Source organism: Dioszegia hungarica (genome assembly GCF_025882075.1).
Source record: "Dioszegia hungarica strain PDD-24b-2 chromosome Unknown MKK02contig_8, whole genome shotgun sequence".
Taxonomy (NCBI): domain Eukaryota; kingdom Fungi; phylum Basidiomycota; class Tremellomycetes; order Tremellales; family Bulleribasidiaceae; genus Dioszegia; species Dioszegia hungarica.
Window position 1 is genome coordinate 1,867,918 of NW_026515770.1, and position 20,384 is coordinate 1,888,301.

Sequence of the window (20,384 nt, forward strand, 5' to 3'; positions counted from 1 at the left end):
GATGTCTCAGATGGCGCAAGACACCCGAGCAGAAGGGAGCAGGAGCGCAACTCACTACGCGTCGGAGCCTGGCAGGATGGCACTCCTTTCACGCGGTGGGCATGACTATTCTCTCGTCTTCCTCCTCCCTTCTATATGGCGATGGGTGTCGCGATGCGAGCGTGTGTATGATCAGACCAGGAGATGGACGGGAGATGTACTGATGATGAGGAGGAGTGAGCAACAAGAGCCAGGGAAAAGAGGTTCCGTTTATGGAAGGGGGCAAGTTTCAGATTCACCCAAAAAACTGTGGGGAAGGTCTAATGTTATGGATCAGAAGCAGCTGCAGGCGTACATAGGGAAGCTCTTAGATCCTTGCAGACCCAGCCCACAACTGCCTTATGCTCTCTGCATACTGCTCAGCGGTCAGACGACCCATAATCTCCACCGCCCAAGGACGGGAGCAAGGGGACCCCGAATCGAGTTGAGTGTGGCGCGAGAGGGAGACGAGGTATTTACCACTTGTGGTAACTCCGCTTTTCAGGATCAGGGTGAGCTCCACAGGGCATGAAAACTCAGAGACCAAAAATGTTGAGACCTGACGACAGCAGAGTAGCTGAGCGACCCTGCGTGCGTGGCCTCAGACAGTGAGGCAGGCAGGCGATGTGAATACAGCCCTGCATGACTGTAGTACGAATACTTCAGCCTCAAAGTGCTCTCGGATTTGCCACCCGGAGTATTCTGAAACGCGTCACGTGAGAAATTACGGCAGGGAAACGACAGCTTGATCGTGGACCAAAAGTTGCGAGTTCAAGCAAAGCTCTTATACCTTCGCCGCTGCTGCTGCTGCTCTCTCCCACCACGCCAGGACCGGCAGCTCTCCCAGGACAACGCTATAAAGATTGGCAGAATCTCTCGGCAGGATGTGCGGCATCACCTTCTCGCTCTGCCCATACCTTTCATCTTTGGGGTCTGCCATTGCGTCCCCTTCGGCACTGCACACTTCTCTCGCAGAGTCCAACTCCAGCCGTGGACCCGACTCTAGCAATACCCACCGGGCAATGATCAATCTCAATGGTACAAAGCAGCTCGAGCTTCAGCTTACATCGAGCGTGCTGGGTCTGCGAGGGAGTCTGACCGCTCAGCCAATCGTAGGCGAGACCGGCGTGCTCGCTTGGAATGGCCAGGTGAGGCGAGCAACATCACCTATCTGTTGAAACCTCAGCTGACCACTCAAGAGGTATTCGACGGTCTAGATGTCAATAAAGGGGAGAACGATACTCGCGTAATCTTTGAACAACTCGAATCTGGAGTGAGCTTCGAGGACGTGCTCTCCCGGATAGAGGGGCCGTAAGTCCACGACCAAGGCTGTTAACCCTTGGACATGTGCTGACGAGGTATAGGTATGCCTGCGTCTGGTACAGCGTATGTTCCTCCATAGCTTGGTTGATTCCCACTGAATTGAATAGCGGAACGACCAGACGATATCATTCCAGGTCGACCCCTTATCTCGCCGTTCCCTCTTACTCGCTCTTCCGACCCCTACCAGCCCGATTCTCGCGCTCAGCTCAACGAGATCAGCTTACGAACGGGAGAACGGTACCGAGATGCGGGCACTGCTAGGAGGTGAAGGCGGCACAGTATACCTTGACAGAGTCACTGTCGATGAGCAGGGCGCCATGAACATCGACCAAGCGCTGGAGATGCGGCCATATCTTCCCGGTCCATCGACTTATGTGAGTCGTCCGGTCATTTCGGTATATCAATAGCTGACACGTCAGACCCGTGTACATCCTATCAATACCACTCTTCCGCCCTCAGACTCCATCCCGTCAGAAACGTTTGCGCGGGACGAGGTTGAACATTTTGAGCGGGAACTCCTGGCTGCAGTCAAGTCCAGGATCGAAAACATTCCAGCTCCCGAGCCTGGGTGCGTAGATCAGTCACCGGTGGTGACGGAGACGCTGATGTCATCAGCAACGCGCGAGTTGCTGTGCTCTTCTCGGGCGGAGTAGACTGTACCCTGCTAGCCAGCATGATGCACCAGTGAGCTCACTGGGTCTCTACCGAGATGAGACATTCAGCTAACCATCCAGGTGCCTTCCAGCAAACGAGCCCGTAGAGCTCGTGAACGTGGCCTTCCAGCGATTACCATCGGATCAGTCAGCCGGTATGACTTCCAAAGCTTGGAAGAAGCCCGCGAAAGGCAAGCAGAAAGCTCGAAATCCGATCGCCTACCTCGCTTCCCCGTCTACGAGCACACGCGACTCGGATCTACGAGACACTGGTCCGGTGGACTATCGGGGCGCCAGCGCAGCCGTCTCTGGCCGGACGGAGATCGCGACCGAGTACGACACGCCAGATCGGCTGTCTGGGTACGAAGCTTTGACGGAGCTGGGAAAGGCGTGCGAGGGGCGGGAGTGGCGATTCGTCGAGGTCAATGTGACGTACGAGGTAAGCTAGCGTGCCGCCTGAAGCGAAAGGGGATGCATACTGATACGGTGCAGGAGTATCATGAGCATCGACAACGGATTGTTGACCTTATGTACCCAGCAACGACAGAAATGGACCTTGTAAGTACCTCATATGTCTCTGCACCAGGCCGCACAAGAGTGGGCAATGGCTTACCTTCTTAGTCCCTAGCTTACCCGCTGTACTTTGCCTCTAGGGGTATTGGCACTCTCGACGGCGTGCCATATACAGTCAAGTCAAAAGTCTACATCTCCGGTTTGGGCGCGGACGAGTCAGTCCACCCTTCCCTTCCTCTTCCCGACCGCCACTGACTCCCGCAGGCAACTAGGCGGCTACGCCCGACATCGACACGCCTACACCTCCCTCTCCTTCCCCGGCCTCCTCTCCTCCCTCCAAACCGACATATCCCAACTCCCCACCCGCAATACATCGCGAGACGACCGCCTCCTCTCCTCTTTTGCTCGGGACGCCAGGTACCCCTACCTCTCCCTGGCCTTCATCCGATATTTATCGGAAGTGCCTATATGGCACAAGGTGCACTATGAGTCGGGGGAGGGATGGGGTGACAAGATACTGTTGAGGATGGCGGCGGAGAGAGCGGGGTTGGAGGGGACGGCGAGGAGGGTCAAGAGGGCGATGCAGTTTGGGAGTCGGAGTGCCAAGGTCGGTGGGGGCGTGAAGGGGAAGGCGGCGGGGACGAGGAAAATAGAGTGAGTGGGTGAGAGATCGACAGGCTTGAGAGGATAGTGGGAGGAGATCTGCACAGTATAGTATGCATAGTATGTCTTCGGTACTCTTATATACAACGGCGCTCTACATGGCTACACAGCTTATAAACCACCTCTCAGCGTAATGAACATAATACTCGTACAAATCAGAATCGAGCTCTCTCCTGCACAGCACCACCACCGCCTAAATCTCCACGAAAGGACACTCGATGAACCCCTTACCTGTCGCCGACCTGATCCGCGCCGAGGGCCGCCCACTCATCAGATCCTCCGCCTTTCTCTTGCCCTTCCGATCGAATCTCCGCCCTGCCAGCGCCGACGCAGTATCCGTCTGCTCGATCGTATCGTCGACGTCCATGTCCAGTGTGCCTTGGCCGAGAGGGTACGTCGAGTTCTCCTCGATTGGATCGAGATTTGTGATGCCGGAAGGCCGGAGAGATAGCTGGGTAGTGCTCTGATTGTGGGGGTCCATCTCCATGTCGACGTCGACATCGTTGTCCGCATCCGGCTGTCGGGATTGGGAGCGGCGAGATGAGGCTTGGAAGTGGGAGGATCGTGCGCGTTGGGAGTTGCCGAAGTGCGAGGTCGTATACTGCGAGCTGGGGATCTGGGAAGAGGGGAGCTATTTGTCAGAGCGGATCTCTGGCGCCTTTTGCTGATGGACTTACTTGCGATGCGCCAGCCAGACCGGGCAGCTCCTCCCGCTCCTTCTTTCCGCCACTCCTGAAGTAAGCCGAAAAAATCGTCTTTGTATTCTCGTCATGAACATAGCGCAGGATAGCCGGCGCTCCCTTCTTTTGAGCTTCCGCAATACGTCAGTCCGTGCAATGCAGCAACAGCTGAAAGACACTCACTCTCGCTGACAAGTAGCCCCTCGTCAAGAAGGCGACTGATGAGTGATTCGATATCAGCGATTCCGCATTCTGGAAGTATCAGCTCAGATTCAACTTTCGGTATGAAGGCAACTTGCGAAGCCTTTCGCATAGGTAAGATCGTTCCGGGACCACCTTATTGTGCATTCTGACCATGACGAGTATCTGCCTGACTCCATCAGCTTGATCAAACACTGCCTCGTAGCTCTGGATGTGACTGACCTGAGCAAGCAGAGACTGTGTAAACAGCCTTGACTCTCGGCCTTGAGGCTCTCCGAAACCTCGAGCTGCTCCACCCGACACATGGGGCAGAAGAAGATATCCTGCTCCAGAGGTCGGAGGATCCTGCGATGATCAGCGACGGATTTGATGGGCTGTGGTAGCACTCACCCCATGCAGACAGAGTGCTTCCAGACATCACAGCTATCGCACTGTATCATCGCCTCTTCAGACTGCCCCTCTTCGTACTCTACCCCGCAATCACACCGGACTTCTCCCTCTTCTTCATCGCCATCCCCTCGAACCGATCGAGCCGCCGGTGTAGCACTGCGCGCCTTGGCTGGCTGCGTTCTCGCCTTGATTTTGTCTTTCGCCGGTGTCGTCTTCTTGCGGTTCGAAACTTTCGTGGTACTGCTCCCACTCGTCGGACTTTCTGAGCTCGATTTGGGAGGTTTGGCACGACGCTTAGTCGTCCCGGTTGTCGTTGCCTTAGTTGCGGTAGGGGCCGCCTTGGTCTTCTTTTCGCGGGGCTTCGCAGGCTCTTTCGGTTTAGCAGCCTTCTTGGGCTTACTCGAACGCTTGATGAGGTCCGTCCGGGACGTGAGGCCCGTAGCGGTGCGTGAAGCAGTCTTCTTGGGTTTCGGAGCCGATAAGGAGAGCATGGGTGCAGGTCGGAAGCTGTCCTTCTCGGTGGCGAATTCTTGACTTGACGGATCGGTGTGTTCGTCACTCGATATGAGGCCGGCTTCGGGATTGGAGCGGCTGTCGTTCTCGGAACCCGAGTTGTTGGGGCGAGGACCGATCTGGGAGAGACTGCCCGTGACTTGGGCGCTTTGCTGGCGGTGTCGGCTGTCAGGATCGGAGTGGACGATATCGGTGTCTGCGAGTGTGAGCTGTCGTCCAGTCACTGTAAACATTGAAGCTCACCTTGACTGCTCGGGCCTTGATTGAAAAGTCCCGCCTCCTGGGTTGCAACGAATAGATCGCTCATGCCCCACTGCGCAGTCAGCCCAGCCCAAAGTACAACGTGAGACACCTACTGGCTGTGTTGTGGGGACCAAAGCTAAATTTGTCCGCCTCTCGCCGTGTCCATGCGCATAAATCCGCTGATGACCCTCATCACTGTCCGCCTCGGAGCGTACCTCGCTCTCTGGAAGCTCGTGTATCCGTCCATCCTGGCTCTCGATCCCGATCGGGGCGGTGATGGCGCCTGTGGAGTCGACCGCCATCGCTTCGGCATCCTGGGACGTCAGCTTCTTGTCTGTGAGACCTCTGCTACAGACTTAGCTCACCCACGCCACGTTTCGACGATCTGCATCATCGAGATGTCTCTCGTACGCCTGATCCTTCTCAGTCTCCGACCTAACATGGGGAGCTTCCGCCAGGGCCTGGATGTCGGTAGCGGGCCGGAGGTAGCCTGCGATGGTGGCGATACGTGCGGTGACACTGCAAAAAATGAGCTGACGTTTCAACAGGCACTACGCCGACACCTAACTCACCCATGGAATCCAGTCCGCATCTCGTGCGAAGACATCTCCGCCGGCATCTCATATCGCGAATGCGTACCAAACACCAGCCCTCCATCGTCCGTTGCATCCTCAAACCCTTTGACTTGATATCTGGAAGTCAGCTCAATCGCAGTGGGGTACTCACTTAGAAGGGGCAGAGTCGGTGTAGAAGACTTTGAAGTTCAGGCTTCTCTTCTCTAATTCGTCAGCTCAGGCCACCACCCTTGGTACTGATCGAGAAGCTCACCTGGCAGATCTGGGAGATCCTGACTCTCCTTGACAAAGTCCCTCAACACCGACTGCTTGTTCAGCCCTACATCCCCAAAAATGAGACCAGACGCACCTTCATGGTCTGGTACATCTGCTGCTGGGTCATGGACGGAAAGGTGGACTGAGATGTGACCTCGCCGTCCTGCCCGCGTGTTTTGTCTCGGGTGAAGTTACAGCTCGGCCCGGAGATATCGTATGAGAAATTGAAGGTGACCGTCTCGAGTACCCTAGCCTGATCAGCATATGTGTACGACCCGGGACGGGTTTTTTGACTTACTGGTTTGGTCTTCCAGGGTCGAGCACAACGTAGAGGATGAAGCTGCGGATATAGCCAAGGCCGACCGCTTCGGTGATGCCATTCTGAGGCATCAGCTTGAGAACGTCAATGCGGTCTCACTATTGACATACCAGTCGCGATAGGAACAGCTTCGACCCCTCACTGTTCCCAATCACCCGCTTAGTTGTGAGCGGCTTTGGCACCTGATGAGATACCGGTACCTGGCTGTCCTCCGGGATCATCGTCTCCAGGGGTGTGTCGCCGGTCGGTGCAGCTTCGACGGGTAAGACGTCTTTGCGGAGCTCCATCGTCTCAAAGTAGTCGTCGGGGAAGATGTACCTGGAGTGTGAGCACTGTCTCCCGCACGTGCCTAAAATCTTAGCTCACCTCAAGTATAGGAAGGTCCCGAGAGCAGCTTCCAACATCGTTCCCACGAATGCTAGACTGGATGATCCGGTCATTCCATTCTGCTTGGGCATTGACGACTGCGACTGCGAGCCTACAGTCTTCTGAGGCCGCTAAGAAGGTCAGCGTAGACTCTGCCAACAGACGTAACCCTCGTCGCTGAGGTGTCTGGAAGAAGGATGTAAGCATGGATGGGGTGGACTCTGAATGGCCGAGACCTCATTACTGAGTTGAGCGGGAGTGAAGATTGCGGGAAGTCCAATAGCGAGAGGAAGGAAGGCGTGAGTCTAGGTTGGGTTGGAGAGAGCACTTACCACGCTCTGCTTGTAGTTGGCCATCTTGCCTACTCTTCCGCTTTCTCTCCTTCCTCCGGCTATGTAACGAGTACGAGTAGGGTCTCTGGTAAGATCTGTCTCTATATAAATAGCAAGTGAGCTCGCGAGATGTAGGGAGGTAGAAGTATCGAAGAGAACGAATTTGGCTGAGGAAGGGCGAAGTTGAATGATGAGTGGACCGGCGAAGTGGAGGTCAAAGCGCACAGCCAAAAGCGGGACCTTTTACATTCCTCATGTGGTGAGCATATGAGTATGGCGGGTGGCCATACGCGGCCGCATGGTGAGTTTACTGTGATCATGAATGGCTATTGGTGTGCAGGAGAGGACTAACATACTCATACAGCACGCATGAGATACCTCTAGCTCGAAGAACAACGATGTCGAAGTATATTGAAACAAAGAGTGGGGATCCGTCTGCGCGCGGGGGACAAGAGCTGGATGAAGGGGTATCAGATCGGGTCATACTGCGGCCGCTCCAGTCGGCTTCTCGCCCAAGAACTGTATTGTCAGCTACGAGTCTCACCGATGGTCCGATGATGCTACATACCGCAGCTTTGGCCTCTTCGCAATGTGCGCCGCCCGCTTCCCGGTCGATCTGATGGCATATGAACAGCGCATCCGCTCTGGTTCCATCAGCTTCATGTCTCCCGATTATCAGGGGCACGTAAGCTCACGCGTCGCCAAGAACAGCAGCGCCCGCCCTGACAGCCAAGAAGGGCACACCACCACACAGCAGCCCCGCGGCCGGAGCATACGCCGGGTTACTGAGCGAGTGTGTCATGTACAGGTATCCCGCTGTACCGGTGAAGACGCCCATAGCTGTCGAGCTAAGGGTCAGGAGAAGCTTGATGAGTGTGTCTGATCGTTAGCTTGCTTGCTCTGCCTATAGCCGGCAGACATGCTAGCTCACAATCCAGCAGATGACCACCACTCCTCTTCCCCGCTAGACCGACCGCCTTCCTCGCACTAGGCCAGAATGCTTCTCCGGTGATACCGACGTAGACCAACGCGTACCCATTCAGCTGATCCAGCACACCGGCGACGATCGCGAAGAAGGGTGTCAGGCGAGAGAGGAAGGCAAGGGAGTCAGGCAGAAGCTTTGTGCGAGGGGAGGTAAGCCGCCTAAGCTCGGCAGCGGATCGGCCAACGACTCGCACGGTAGCGACGATACCTGCGCCGAGGCAGATGGAGCCGAGGGAGGAGCCGGTCGCGCGATGGACAGCCGCCTTTGTGATCTCGAGTGAGTCGGGGTGGGTTGGTTCTTGACTGACGATCAGCTGTGTCGAAGCAGACAAGGGGATGCTTACCGGTGGAAATACCATTCCCCAATCACACCAGCGATTGCTACCCTCCCTACACCTCTGATAACGCCCCATGTCCATACCCAGATCAGAGCGACCAGGAAGATCAGCCATCCGGCATATGGCCGCAGATGATAGATATAGGTATTCTCCTTCGGATGGCGCCAGTACCCGACCATACCGAGACGGATGATGAGCGTGAAGAAAGGGAGGGAGGTCAGGGTGAAGACCGCCAATAGGACCGGCGTGAGAAGAAGAAGCGGCGTGTGAGTGAGCAGCAGATGCGTTGAGAGCTCGACGACAGCGACCGTGCGTTCCAGCCGTTTCCGCCGCACCCAGACCATACGCCCAAACCACCCTGCCAGCGCCCAAAGCAGGAACGCCAGGATCCGCAGCCCCGTTGTTCCCCACCATCGCTCTCCCTGGTCGATCCCGTCCCATCCGCCCGTTTCAAAGCTTGCTCCCAGGCACCACCAGCCGCAGACGAAGAGGGAGAAGGGTATTGAAATTGCGGTAGCGAGGAGAACGGGCCGGACGGTCTTCTGCAGGAGAAGGAGGAAGGCGGGCGGGATGATGATGGTCGGAATGAGGAGGACGAGGAGGAGGGGGATGAGCGGTACTATTGACGGAGCAGGGCGATGTGAGGGAGATTCGTGGGGCGGCTGACGGATCAGCTTTTGACTTCACCTGCTTGATAGACACTCACCTCGGTTGATCCCCATACGAATAGTAAGCCAAAGATAACGCCGAATATACTAGCGAGCCATAAAGCCAAGAAGCCAGAGTCTGCCATATCAGCTACTCATCCGACTTCCGTGATGCCGGCTTACCTTTGTACTTCCGCAGACCCTCCCGCTCCCAATGCCCAAAGCGCCCGTGATACACCTGTAGTCGATTCGGTATAGAAACCTTCGTGCCACCTCGACGCTCCAGCTCTTCTGGCCCAAGCAATGGCTCCTCCAGATCCGTCCTATCGTCCTGCCCCAGATCTGGCAGATTCGCCGCATACAGCTCCGATGCCGACAGATCATACCCCTCCTCATCCTCCCTATCCTCTGCCCTCGACCGCGCCCGCGGCTTCCGCCTTGACTGCCCCATCATCCTAGACCTTTCGTCCTCCGTATCGCTCTCCGTCTCCTTCTCGCTCTGAGCATCCTCGTCCGACGAGGACGAAGAGGAAGAAGGAAAGACCGAATGATGCGCTAGCCAACCCTTCTTGGCTCGTTCCGACTGAGGGGCACGCTGTGTCTGTGGCCGTACCAGGCCTCGACGGACAGCAGCTACCTCCTCGAGTTCAGGCTCGAGCTCTTCGTCGCTCTCAGAAGACGATGGTGCGTAAGGGTTCGGTACGAGCTGCCGAGCAGTAGCCTTTCCTTTCCCTCGGGGCGTAACAGCCGGAGGGGCGGGACGAGGGGCTTCTTCTTCGTCCTGGAAGAGCAGCCCCATTCCGATACCGCTATGCCGGGAATCGTCTATGTCGGGGATAGAGTCAATACCAGGTCCAGGGTGGGGCGGTGTCCGGGAAGGAGAGGGCGAGCGGGATCCGCCTGCTAGGTGGGGATGGGAATGTGAGGCTGAGGGGGAAGGGAGGAAGGGGTCATGCGTGGACGATGAGGGAGATGAGGCGTGGAAGATCTGTCGATCAGTCACACAGCCAATGGCATATACCGTCAACAAGGCAGATGACTCACTTGACTTCCTTCTATCGCTCCACCCTGATTAGGTGCCTTCCCGCTCAAGAACTTGCTCGCATACGTCGAGAAAGACGTCGGAGCCGAGGGCCCGCCATGCTTGGGGTGCGACATAACGCCGGAGCGTACTTCGAGTGCTAGGGATTGATACAGTGATTAGGTCGAAGATGTATCACGAGATAAGGGCTGACGAAGGGTGGAGCTTCCGTTGTCCTTTGCGGCTGTCGAAGTTTGCCGTTCCGGGCTGTGCTTGCTCACATTGAGCTGTGAGACACGTAGTGCTAGCTTGTGCGGTGAGTGTACTGCTTAAAGACGGTATAGCTAGCTAGTAGATGTACGAGTAGTAATGGATGCCGCGCAGCACACGCAACGGGCAAGTGTTGACAACCTGGGTGGCAAATCTAGCGGCAATCACCGACCGACTCGGCGTGTGGTATGCTAGACTGAAGTTGGATCCCAGCGATGGACTGGCAGAGCTCCAAACACAGGTACAAGGTGTCGCGCACAGTTCGCGAGTCGCAAGACAGTTCTGCACAAGAAGCATGAAGGAGGAAGCATCATCAAGCCGGGGACGAGGCGCAAGGTACAGGATCGAAACCTCAACGAGCTTGGACTCCTGTCACCTGGAGAAGCTGTCAGGCGAACCGAGCTCAAACCGGTACTAGCCTCGCTGCCTGTCCACCACATACAGTGGATGGCGCTTACTCGAGCGCCCCATAACTGATCATTATTGCCATCCCAAACTTGAAGCTTGTAGCTTGATCGATCTTTACCCTGCCGCCCTCATCCCACCATGTCCACCGACCTGTTCGTCCTGTATCAGACCCCCCAGAAGCCACGTGCCTCCGCTCGGCCTAGAGACAATTGGGTTCGTGTCAATGACGAGACTCCTGTTGGATACGATCGACCGGTATACCGACTCGGCGAGGAAGTCAAGGTCGTGATCTGTGAGGGCGATGTGTTCGTTAGCGTAATGAGGGGTAAGTACGATCAGCAAAGTACTGCGGGCATCGCTGACGCTCAGACGGGAAGGAGGAAGCAGTTCAACGGAGCTACGCCGCCATTACCACCTGCCACCTCTGCAAGCTCGACCGCTCTTTCCGCTCCTCGACCACAGCATATCCCTCTAGGAGCCCCTGTATCTTCTGCGCGAACCGCAAAGAGTCATTTCACCGGGTAGCGGAGCAGAGGGTCCGTAATTGCCTCCAATCAGGCTATCAGCGCATGTACGGCCCATTCAAGTTCGCCGGGACGGCGCCCTTCCCCTTCCCCAAGTTCGAACAGGCGGAGGACGACGACTTCGCCGAGATCGAGGCGGATTGCGCCGCAGACCTCAAGTACGGACGAGGTCTACTCGGAGCACTCCGGAGTCAGTCCATCAGCGCCTTCGGGAAGATGGGGAGCTATCAGCAGATGATCCTGGTCAGGAAGTTTGGGCGGAGGGTCTTCGATCCCCCAGTCGGACGGGCGAAACCGGCCGTAGCGGGGAGAGAAAAATCGGTACCAACTTCTCAACAACTCCTGGAGCGTGACGAACGGGAGCTTCTCGACCTTCGCATCGACCTCAAGGTGTACAATAAGGTGTGGGCGCAAGTGAGGAGGATGAAGTCAAGGAGCAACGGTCCCGCCGGCAAGCTTCGCGACAGGCGGCGGTAGGGTTGGTGGTCTTGTAATGGGAATTTCCCAAAGTAGTCATTTCGGACGCCGAGGCCGAACGTTGAACAGCCTTTCCCGAGAGGCATCTTGTATATTCTGTTTGTACAACTGTCTATAGTACCATACCTCTTCTCTTACTCCAACCCACTACTCCACCATGTCAGCAGCTCGATCAGCCGTCAAGGCTTTACCAAGGCATCTTGCCCGCCGCTCCCTCGCTCTCCACTCCCTCGCATCGCGGCCCCTCGCTCCCCTCGCCACCCCCTCCGTGTCAAGCAGAAGATGGGGCGGCTCCCTCCCCGATCGCTCTTCCAAATTCACCAAGCTCACGCCTGATCACATCAAGGCTATTAGGGAGCTTCTCTCCTCCCCCGGCTCCCTGATATCCACGCTGGATAACTCGGCCTCACCCGAGGATCTCGCGGGCTTCAATAATGATTGGATGGGCAAATACTTTGGGAAATCGCCAGTGGTGGTGAAGCCCAAAACACCAGAGGAGATCGGGAAGGTCATGAAGTACTGCTATGACAATGACATCGCCGTCGTGCCCCAAGGAGGGAACACCGGATTAGTCGGTAAGCCCGTCAGCTTGCTCAGGCGCGCCAGTCAGCTAATAGTCAGGCGGCTCCACACCTATACACGACGAGCTCATTCTATCCACCGCCAATCTTTCATCAGTCCGATCTTTCGACCCGGTATCAGGCATCCTCGTCGCCGACGCCGGAGCTATTCTCGAGACCGTGGACCACTATCTTGCCGAGAAAGGCTTCATCTTCCCTCTCGATCTCGGTGCAAAGGGATCATGTCATATCGGCGGAAACGTAGCGACGAATGCTGGTGGACTGCGGTTGCTGAGATATGGGAGTCTGCACGGGTCGGTGCTAGGATTGGAGGCGGTCCTGCCGGACGGTACTGTATGGGATGGGCTGAGTACACTGAGGAAGGACAACACCGGTGAGCTGAAACATACTGCGCCTCCCAGGGACGGCAAGCTGACGAGCAGGATTTGACCTGAAGCAGCTGTTCATTGGCTCAGAAGGAACGATCGGTATCATCACTGCTGTTTCTATCCTCTGCCCGCGGAGACCAACAGCTATGAACGTGGCTGTCTTCTCCCTGCCGAGCTACGAGGCGGTACAGAAGGTTTACGCAGAGGCGAAATCACATCTTGGCGAGATCCTGTCCGCATTCGAGTTCTTTGACAAGCAGGGCGTAAGTTGTCTTTATCTTATCCGCCTGAGAGATCCCGGCTGATCATACAGTTCGCATTGTCCAGCAAGCACATCGAGGAGATCCACGGAAGCGAGCGGAAAATCTTCGAGACCGAGGGAGACTTCTACTGTCTGATAGAGACGGGAGGCAGTAATGCCGAGCACGACGAGGCTGTACGTACTGCCCATCTTGATGCCACGTGCGGAGGCTGATATCCAGAAACTTTCCGGCCTGCTCGAACACCTCATGTCGAACGAGATGGTCCTCGACGGAGTCCTCGCTCAGGACCAGACCCAATTTGCATCGCTCTGGTCACTCCGAGAACTGCTCCCCGAGGCATGCGGCAAAGCCGGCTCGGTGTACAAGTACGATTTGAGTGTACCGGTCGGCAAGATGTACGGGCTGGTTGAGAAGATGCGGAAGCGGTTGAGGGACGAGGGGTTGTTGGTGGGTGATGGGCAGAAGGAGGGGCCGATCCGGGCTTGCGTCGGGTACGGGCATATGGGTGATGGTGAGCTCGCAGCACAGAACTGGTGTGTGATAGGAGCTGACTTAACAGGTAACCTGCACATCAACATTGTCGCCAACAAGTACTCGGAGGAGATAGAAAAGGTCATCGAGCCATACGTGTACGAGATCGTCGGTACGTCCAGCTTGTCGCTCTGCAACGAACCCTGAGCAAACAAGCTGATACCTCCAGCTGCTGAGAACGGATCCATCTCAGCCGAGCACGGTCTAGGGGTCATGAAGGCCCCCTACGTCAGCTACTCGAAGAACCAGACTTCGATTGACATGATGCGCAAAATCAAGCAGCTGTTTGACCCCAAGGGGCTGTTGAATCCGTACAAGTATATACAGTAGACTAGATCTCGATGACCGGTGCATCTTATTTCTATCTTCTTCGCACTCAGGCTCGCTAGCTTCGCTTGCAGCACGACGGTGGGTCTGGCCTCAGGGAAGTTGCGTAACGAAGCAGAGCCGAGGAATGTTCCGACGCGTTCCTCTTCCTCTTCCTCTTCACTCTTTGCCTCTCAACCTCCTCCAGTTCATGCCCACACACCAGGTCCCGAATGGCCGGAAAAGATCCTATCGTCCCTTGTATGGAGTATTGCTTCTCAGAACTCGGCGAGACAGTCATACCCAGACCAACGTGGATTCGGCGAAGTCCACGATCTTCTCCTTACCCGGCCGGCTTGCCCGACAGACCGCCTTGTACGCCGTCTCGTCTCCCTCTCCGGGTGTCTCCGCGGCAGAATCGGTTACTTATCACGTAGCTTCTGATCCACTAGCGCGTGCGATGGGCCCAAGACAATCCCCAAGGGTGATGGGGAAACGCGGGCGGAGTCCCTCCCCGGGTCCATTTGCCGCTGCCGTTGCCGAAGGATCCCAAGGTAGGTCTTTGTTCTGCGTCTCAGATTCTTAATATACTGATGCCTCATCAGGACAAGAACGAGCTCGACAAGAGCGCCATGGCCTGGCCCCTAGGCCAAAACGCGGACGGAGCCGCTCACCAGGCGCGCACCTATCCTATGTTGATGCCGACGGTAAGCTAGACTGTCTATAACATTGGGGCCTACATGGGGACTCCTAGCTGATCAGACAGATCCGCCACCACCTCCAAGCTCCTCCAGACCAAAAGCCGCTGCGACCTCATCTAAGCGCCTGCCGGAAGCGGCACCTATACGCACGACGGCGACTCTGATCGATGAAAATATCCGAGGGGGCATGGACAAGGACCTGGCTTTCATCGCCGAGATTGGCGGACTCAACGACAAGCTCGTGAGAGCTGAAGCCGCGCGCGCTGCCGCACGAGAGCAGCTGGGCATGGCGATTCGAGCGGTCAAGGAGGTCAACGACGAGCGGCACTCAGTCTCCGTCGAAGCTCAGTTGGCCAGAGACGAGACAACTGAGTGGAGGGAACGCAAGACGGAGTGGGAGGCATTAGAGCGCCAGCGGAAGGAGATGGCAGCAGAGGTATTGCGAGCAAGCAAGGAGGCGTAGCGAGGCTTAGGTTGCGTCTTGATCTGTCAGGTCCGGTAGAGGTTGTATTTGGATGAGAGTAGATTCAATGCTTGTGTCGCGGCGAACTCAGCCTACGAAGTGATGCAGGTTCTTCTTACTATATCATATGAGGAGTTGGAGAGAGCCTCACTTTGAAAGTGAAACGCTGAATTTCCGGAATCTGAATTCTAACCTTCCATCTTTCGTACATATCCATCCAAAATACAAAATATGTTGAGCAGCCCATCGACAGTATCATCAGCCTTGCCAGAACCCGACGAGCTCGACGAGGACGAGGAGGAAGAGGAAGAGGAAGAGCCGCCTTTCTCGCAAATGATGAAGGAGTTCTGCCAGCAGCAGACACGAGGGCGGACTCTGGAGGCAGAGAAAGAAGTGGCTGACGAGAGGGAAACGAAGCGTACGTTTCACTCCTTTCTCTTCCGCATCCTGCCTGATCTGCTCGATGGGCACTGATAGGGCAGGTGCAAGGACCGAGCCTACCTCCTCTTTTACCGACAGCAACACCACTCCCCTTCAAATACCCTCCACTTTCCCCATCACACCTGGCCATTCCGATCCCCTGCCCCAGACCCCACCAACCGCCCAGCCCGAGCCCGCCCTATCCTCGTCCGCCCAAGCAGTCGCCCTCATGCCGTCCTCACAGGTAACTGTGGACGCACTCGATGCCAAGATCGCGAAATTCGAAGCAATAGCCAACGAGCGCCAAAGGGAGTGGAATCTGCGAATTATGGCAGCGAACGATATGGAGGATGAAGTGGGGAATGCCAAGCAATTTTACGAGCAGCTCTTGGAGCAGCAGAAGAAGCTGGCGGATGAGGTGCAGGAGTCGCATAGGATCATGGCGGCGGCCAGGAGAGACGTTTTCAAGTATAAGACGATGAAGGAAGAGTGGGAGAGCTTGGCGAAGCGGATGCGGGAGATTGAGGGGGAAGTAAAGGAGGAGGGCGCGGCGCAGTAGCAGGTGGTGTATGTACGATCTACGTAGCTATTACATAACGTCATCCATTAGGCCATGTATCATAGGCAGGCTGCGGCACATCCATAGCTGTCTTTACTGCATAGCTCAGCTCTTGTCGCGTCTGGTCCGGAATTGACAAATTATTGGCGAGGAATGCGGAGCTAAAATTATTGTCAGGCACGCTTGAAATCACAGGATCCCGCGCCCGCGCCATGGAAGTCAGCGTTGAACATATCGCCCCTTATCCCTGAACTACGGCTTTTGCTGGGCACCACAATATAGCCTACCTGCTTCTCTATCGTCATGTCCGGTCGGAGCATCGCGGAGAAGGGGCGTGCAAGGTCGGACGGGTCGGACGCGGATGCCGAAGGTTCCAGTCCCAAACGTAAGCATTTCGCAGGTCCTGTCGTGCCTTTCACTGCATAATCGCTGACGGCGCAGGCGTGAAGCTCGAACACGACGAGGGCGTAGACGATAAGTCACTCATCGGCGCCGCTCCATCCATATCCGGCGAATCCTCTGCATCCGCACACGCTGCCTACGCCGCGCTCGACGCGCAGATCCACGATCTAGCCCAAGTCGAGGCGGAACGGCTGCAGAGCTACGGTATGGCCCAGGAGGCAGAGGAGAAGGCCAGTCAGCAGCTGCTGAATGCACACAAGGCTGTACAAGCGGCGGAGGCGCATGTGGTCGAGATGCGCAAAGCACGCAAGGCGGCTGTCAGGGCGTTGGCGTCAGCCAAGCGGGAGAAGGAGTATGTCGTCGCGATGAAGAGGGAGAGGATGGGGCTGGAGAAGCGGATGAAGGAGATTGATGAGGCGGCTTTGGCGCACAGGCGGGAGCAGTAGGGTCTCTATTGATTGGTGGGCTGAGGCTTCATGGTCACGCGCAGAACTCAGCAGGAGAGAGATAGCTTGTGTGGGCAATTTGTATATATTGTATCTGTCGATGGGCACTGCAGGATCAGACGCTGGTAGCTCTCTCATGCCAGACAGTATATTGGATCTATTCGACTAGCGATCAGCTCCATCGCATCCGCAACGCGTCGTCGCGTCCGACAATTCGGCCCCGAAGTTCAGCTTTGACCTCGGCCGGATGCGACAGTTACATCTTGTCATTGCCTCTTATCTCTAATTGTGCATATAAGTTACGGCGCTTCCAGAACATCTCAATTAGTCTTGACATGGAGAGTCAATACGAAGCTAGCGGGTTGCCTGTGACTGCTCTGAAGGATACACCTAAGCGTTCGGACAGGCTAGCGCGGATCCGACGGCGGATGTCAGATGCGGCGGAAGAGGATGCAGAAGGGGAGGCCAGGCAAGCAAAGAGTGAGTCACGCTGCTTCCTTATGCATACACCACACCCAGATGGTGCTGACTGAGCAGAAATCAAAAGGCACACTATCGGCGCCCATGAACCTCGGCAGCCAGCCGAATGCGACCCCCTGGACTTCTTCGGGCGCGACTCTCCTCGTCCAAGCAGTGCCGAACAGGCGACGGCGGATCTCGAAGGAAAGATCCGCTTGGCGAGCATCAACGTCGCGGCCCACGACGATCGCTTCCTGGCGTCTCACGAAGACGTCAAGTCGGCGGAACGTGTCGTTGCTGCGGCACAAGCCACCCTTGAAACTGCCCAAAGACGACTCAAGGCCGCTCGGGATACGCGTGCCCGCCGCCATGAGACCGCTCAGGGTGCTCTGGATGCCAAGGTTAAGCTGGAACGATTGAAGGCGGAGAGGGAGAATCTGGTGCTGCGCATGAAGGCGATCGATGAGGTGGTGAAGAAGGCATGAGATAATCTAGGCGCTGGGTGCAGGGCAAGGGGTGGGGAAGTGGGGAAGGGGTCTGTGCCTTTTTCATTTTGTGCCTTTTAGAAGTAGCCTGTATCTAGCTTCCGGTTCGCCAGACCTTTGGCTGGCGGCTTATGCCCGCCAATGTCGGTACGCGCTCACTAGGAGCCGAGTAAAACTGCAAACATCATTATCCACGGTCGTATGGGCGGCGGGCTGCAGTATCCTGGCACATTTCATTTTGCGTAATTGAAGATTTTGCGTTCACTTTTTCACTGAATTGTACTTGAACTACCTTGATCATCACCGCATCCAATGTCAGGCTTAGCTTCAGCATCCAGCCGCCTCTCGGACCTCAAGCCTGGCTCGCTCTCGCCGCGGCAGGACCATCACAGCCACCCCGCAAAAAGAAGAATAGGACGGGCCTCAAGAAATGCTACAAGTGCGGGATCAAGGGTCACTTGATCCAGGAGTGTCCGGACCAAGCAGAGGCCGTCGCAGCGACAATGGTCGCGACGGACGCACCTCAGTCCGGCGAGCCGGAGCTGGTCCCGGCGGCGGAACAGGTGGGAGCGGAGGCTGTACAGGAGGTCGTAGTCTCCGACGATGCGTCGGAGGTAGAGGAAGCGCTGTCTCGACCCTCTTCTGTGCCCTGTTATATGCAAGAAGAGGGTAGGTATTCTGGGCGAGATACCCAGGGAAGTCGGCAGGAAGAAAGCCATCTCAGCAATGTGACGACAAGTTATACCCCAAGTGAGTCACAGTCCTCCAGATCAGCTCCTCGGTATGCGTGCTGATGGAGCAGGGCCTGTAACGCCCATGAAGAGGCCACGGGGAGACGAGTCGCCAGATCGCTCCGTCGCGGAAGACCGGCTTCGTCCTCGGACACCCCCTCTGATCCCACCGCATATCCCTGTTCCTGGCTCTGCGTTAGACCCATTCGACATCAAACTCGCCAACCTCGAGAGGTCTATCCGGTCGGAGACAGAAGTCCAATCAGTCCTTGCGGCGCAGCACGAACGGGCGTGTGAGAAGCGAGACAGAGCGATTGCTGAGGCCGACGCTGCGGCCAAGAAGCGCGCCGGGTCGAAGGCTTGGATCATACAGCTCCAGGAGGAGTGGGTGAGGGTGCAGAGGCTTGCGGAGGAGCGGGATGGGCTGGCGCGGCGTATCAAGGAGATATATGAGCAGGAGCAGGGCAGATAGGACTTGACCCCTGGGGTCTGAGTCAGGCTCGGCGGCGTGGCCTCGAGCTCGAGGGATGGCGGATTCTCATCTCTTGGAGACGTCAATCGCGCTCGCATGTATAGCTGTATTGCATCCCCCAATGATCACTGCGCCAAAGCTGTGAGCTCCGGATCTGCCGCATTCGCCTGCTCATTACCGAGCTTAGCGCAAGCCCACAGCGGCTGTGCCACAAAGATGAACGTGGTCGGGCTCGTGCGCTTAGTCTTAGCCACGTACCCATCCCCGAGCGCGAGACAATCGGTACCGGCCTCAACGTTGAGGCCTCAACTTGGTATCTCTGTCCTTCGTTTTGTCACTCATCTCCGTCAATTCCAAAGCATGGAGCAATACCTCGAGATGTCTCAGGCGCAGGGAATGGGCTGCGACGGTAAGCCTGCTGGCAGCTGCGTCCGCGTGCACTTAGAGTCACACAAGTCGGAGACTGACTAGCCAGGAGGACCGAAAGCGAAAGATTCACCACCGACGAGCGGGCTCCGTTCTTACTCCTCGGCACGAAACCCTTCGCTCTTTTCCCGGATAGGTCCCTCTGCCGCTGTGGCCTCGACGCGGCCGACCCCTGCGCAAGGCGCAAGGATCACTCGGGCATCATATGCAGTACCCGGGGGCCAATCCCCGTACACGTTGTCTTTGGCGAGGAAGCGGGAAGACCCTGTCGCTCGTCCCATATCGCTCCTGTCCAGATTGCGAAATAGTGAGGCCGAGCAGGAGCCGAGCCAGGCGGAGGGTGAGCCAATCAATATTTGCAGGTGCTACTCCATGCTGAGCTACCAGGCTCTCGCAAGAAACGGAAAGTCAACGATTCACCATCTCAATCCCAACCGGGCCCGTCATCAAGGTCGAATCTCGCGCGTCCTCCTCCCGTCCAGGCATCCGCCGCTGGGCCAGTGTCGCCCGGGCTCACTCCCCTGGACGCGAAGGTTGCTCAGCTCAATGAGGACCAGCTAGATGAGGCAGCATCTGAGCAGACTCTCTATGAGTGCTGGCAGAAGAAAAAGCGCGAGGCGGAGGTAGCGGAAACGGCCTATCGCGAGTCGTCGAGGAGAGTCGCAAATATCAGAAGGGAGAGTGACAAAGTGATGAAGCTCGTGTTGGAGCGGAGTAAGCTCGCCCAGCGGATCAAGGAGATTGATCAGCTGGAGGAGGTGTGAAAGGGGTCGAGCCTTGGGTGGGGGAAGAGAGAGGCGGTCCTCCAGTCCTTCTTACTACTTTCCAGGTTCATTGATCCCTTCGTATGGATGTTAAACGCTCGTGGCTCCTACGGTGACCTATCTCAGTCGGCTTAGCGTCCCTGTCTATTGTCGGACAGCTCCTCGACACTACCTCTATAGCTGACTGTTATGTGCAGGCTCTGATTGAACGGTCGGCTCTATCCGGCGATTTTCGGACCCACCTTGACTCGCTGGTCTGCCAACTGAAATTCCATCTGTTGACCATCAACCCAT

The 20,384-nt window shown here is 56.5% G+C and overlaps 8 protein-coding genes across 8 annotated transcripts; 6 read left to right on the forward strand and 2 right to left on the reverse strand.

Moving 5' to 3' along the window:
* Window positions 1-902: 902 nt before the first annotated feature.
* MKK02DRAFT_25723 (putative cytoplasm protein) lies at window positions 903-3,165 on the forward strand (the record flags this gene model as incomplete). The annotated part of the gene is made up of 11 exons (XM_053087082.1): window positions 903-1,166; window positions 1,220-1,329; window positions 1,383-1,404; window positions 1,449-1,715; window positions 1,749-1,909; window positions 1,957-2,025; window positions 2,076-2,149; window positions 2,297-2,433; window positions 2,487-2,552; window positions 2,616-2,722; window positions 2,772-3,165. The coding sequence occupies 11 exons, from the start codon at window positions 903-905 to the stop codon at window positions 3,163-3,165; spliced, it is 1,671 nt and encodes a 556-aa protein (XP_052945490.1).
* Window positions 3,166-3,363: 198 nt separating this feature from the next.
* On the reverse strand, window positions 3,364-7,068 carry MKK02DRAFT_33075 (HORMA domain-containing protein; the record flags this gene model as incomplete). Its single annotated transcript, XM_053088642.1, has 17 exons — window positions 3,364-3,801; window positions 3,848-3,970; window positions 4,034-4,102; window positions 4,187-4,220; window positions 4,274-4,396; window positions 4,442-5,150; window positions 5,198-5,267; window positions 5,311-5,511; window positions 5,563-5,716; window positions 5,770-5,889; window positions 5,924-5,975; window positions 6,026-6,077; window positions 6,122-6,275; window positions 6,326-6,408; window positions 6,457-6,664; window positions 6,713-6,843; window positions 7,045-7,068. The coding sequence occupies 17 exons, from the start codon at window positions 7,066-7,068 to the stop codon at window positions 3,364-3,366; spliced, it is 2,745 nt and encodes a 914-aa protein (XP_052945491.1).
* A 456-nt stretch (window positions 7,069-7,524) lies between these two features.
* MKK02DRAFT_36823 (plasma-membrane choline transporter-domain-containing protein) lies at window positions 7,525-10,171 on the reverse strand (the record flags this gene model as incomplete). The annotated part of the gene is made up of 9 exons (XM_053089506.1): window positions 7,525-7,563; window positions 7,613-7,688; window positions 7,740-7,923; window positions 7,976-8,331; window positions 8,373-8,788; window positions 8,841-9,028; window positions 9,197-9,414; window positions 9,457-10,001; window positions 10,058-10,171. 9 exons carry the CDS (start codon window positions 10,169-10,171, stop codon window positions 7,525-7,527), a joined length of 2,136 nt encoding a protein of 711 aa, XP_052945492.1.
* Window positions 10,172-10,850: 679 nt separating this feature from the next.
* On the forward strand, window positions 10,851-11,713 carry MKK02DRAFT_44414 (uncharacterized protein; the record flags this gene model as incomplete). Its single annotated transcript, XM_053092918.1, has 2 exons — window positions 10,851-11,037; window positions 11,082-11,713. The coding sequence occupies 2 exons, from the start codon at window positions 10,851-10,853 to the stop codon at window positions 11,711-11,713; spliced, it is 819 nt and encodes a 272-aa protein (XP_052945493.1).
* Window positions 11,714-11,870: 157 nt separating this feature from the next.
* On the forward strand, window positions 11,871-13,786 carry MKK02DRAFT_36818 (uncharacterized protein; the record flags this gene model as incomplete). The annotated part of the gene is made up of 7 exons (XM_053089504.1): window positions 11,871-12,288; window positions 12,335-12,667; window positions 12,717-12,925; window positions 12,976-13,098; window positions 13,145-13,436; window positions 13,485-13,568; window positions 13,626-13,786. The coding sequence occupies 7 exons, from the start codon at window positions 11,871-11,873 to the stop codon at window positions 13,784-13,786; spliced, it is 1,620 nt and encodes a 539-aa protein (XP_052945494.1).
* A 1,371-nt stretch (window positions 13,787-15,157) lies between these two features.
* Window positions 15,158-15,905, forward strand: MKK02DRAFT_44416 (uncharacterized protein; the record flags this gene model as incomplete). The annotated part of the gene is made up of 2 exons (XM_053092919.1): window positions 15,158-15,344; window positions 15,409-15,905. 2 exons carry the CDS (start codon window positions 15,158-15,160, stop codon window positions 15,903-15,905), a joined length of 684 nt encoding a protein of 227 aa, XP_052945495.1.
* A 1,183-nt stretch (window positions 15,906-17,088) lies between these two features.
* MKK02DRAFT_44418 (uncharacterized protein) lies at window positions 17,089-18,900 on the forward strand (the record flags this gene model as incomplete). The annotated part of the gene is made up of 5 exons (XM_053092920.1): window positions 17,089-17,233; window positions 17,291-17,682; window positions 17,796-17,866; window positions 18,029-18,447; window positions 18,500-18,900. 5 exons carry the CDS (start codon window positions 17,089-17,091, stop codon window positions 18,898-18,900), a joined length of 1,428 nt encoding a protein of 475 aa, XP_052945496.1.
* A 378-nt stretch (window positions 18,901-19,278) lies between these two features.
* MKK02DRAFT_44419 (uncharacterized protein) lies at window positions 19,279-20,090 on the forward strand (the record flags this gene model as incomplete). Its single annotated transcript, XM_053092921.1, has 3 exons — window positions 19,279-19,309; window positions 19,376-19,666; window positions 19,714-20,090. 3 exons carry the CDS (start codon window positions 19,279-19,281, stop codon window positions 20,088-20,090), a joined length of 699 nt encoding a protein of 232 aa, XP_052945497.1.
* Between the last annotated feature and the right edge of the window lie 294 nt (window positions 20,091-20,384).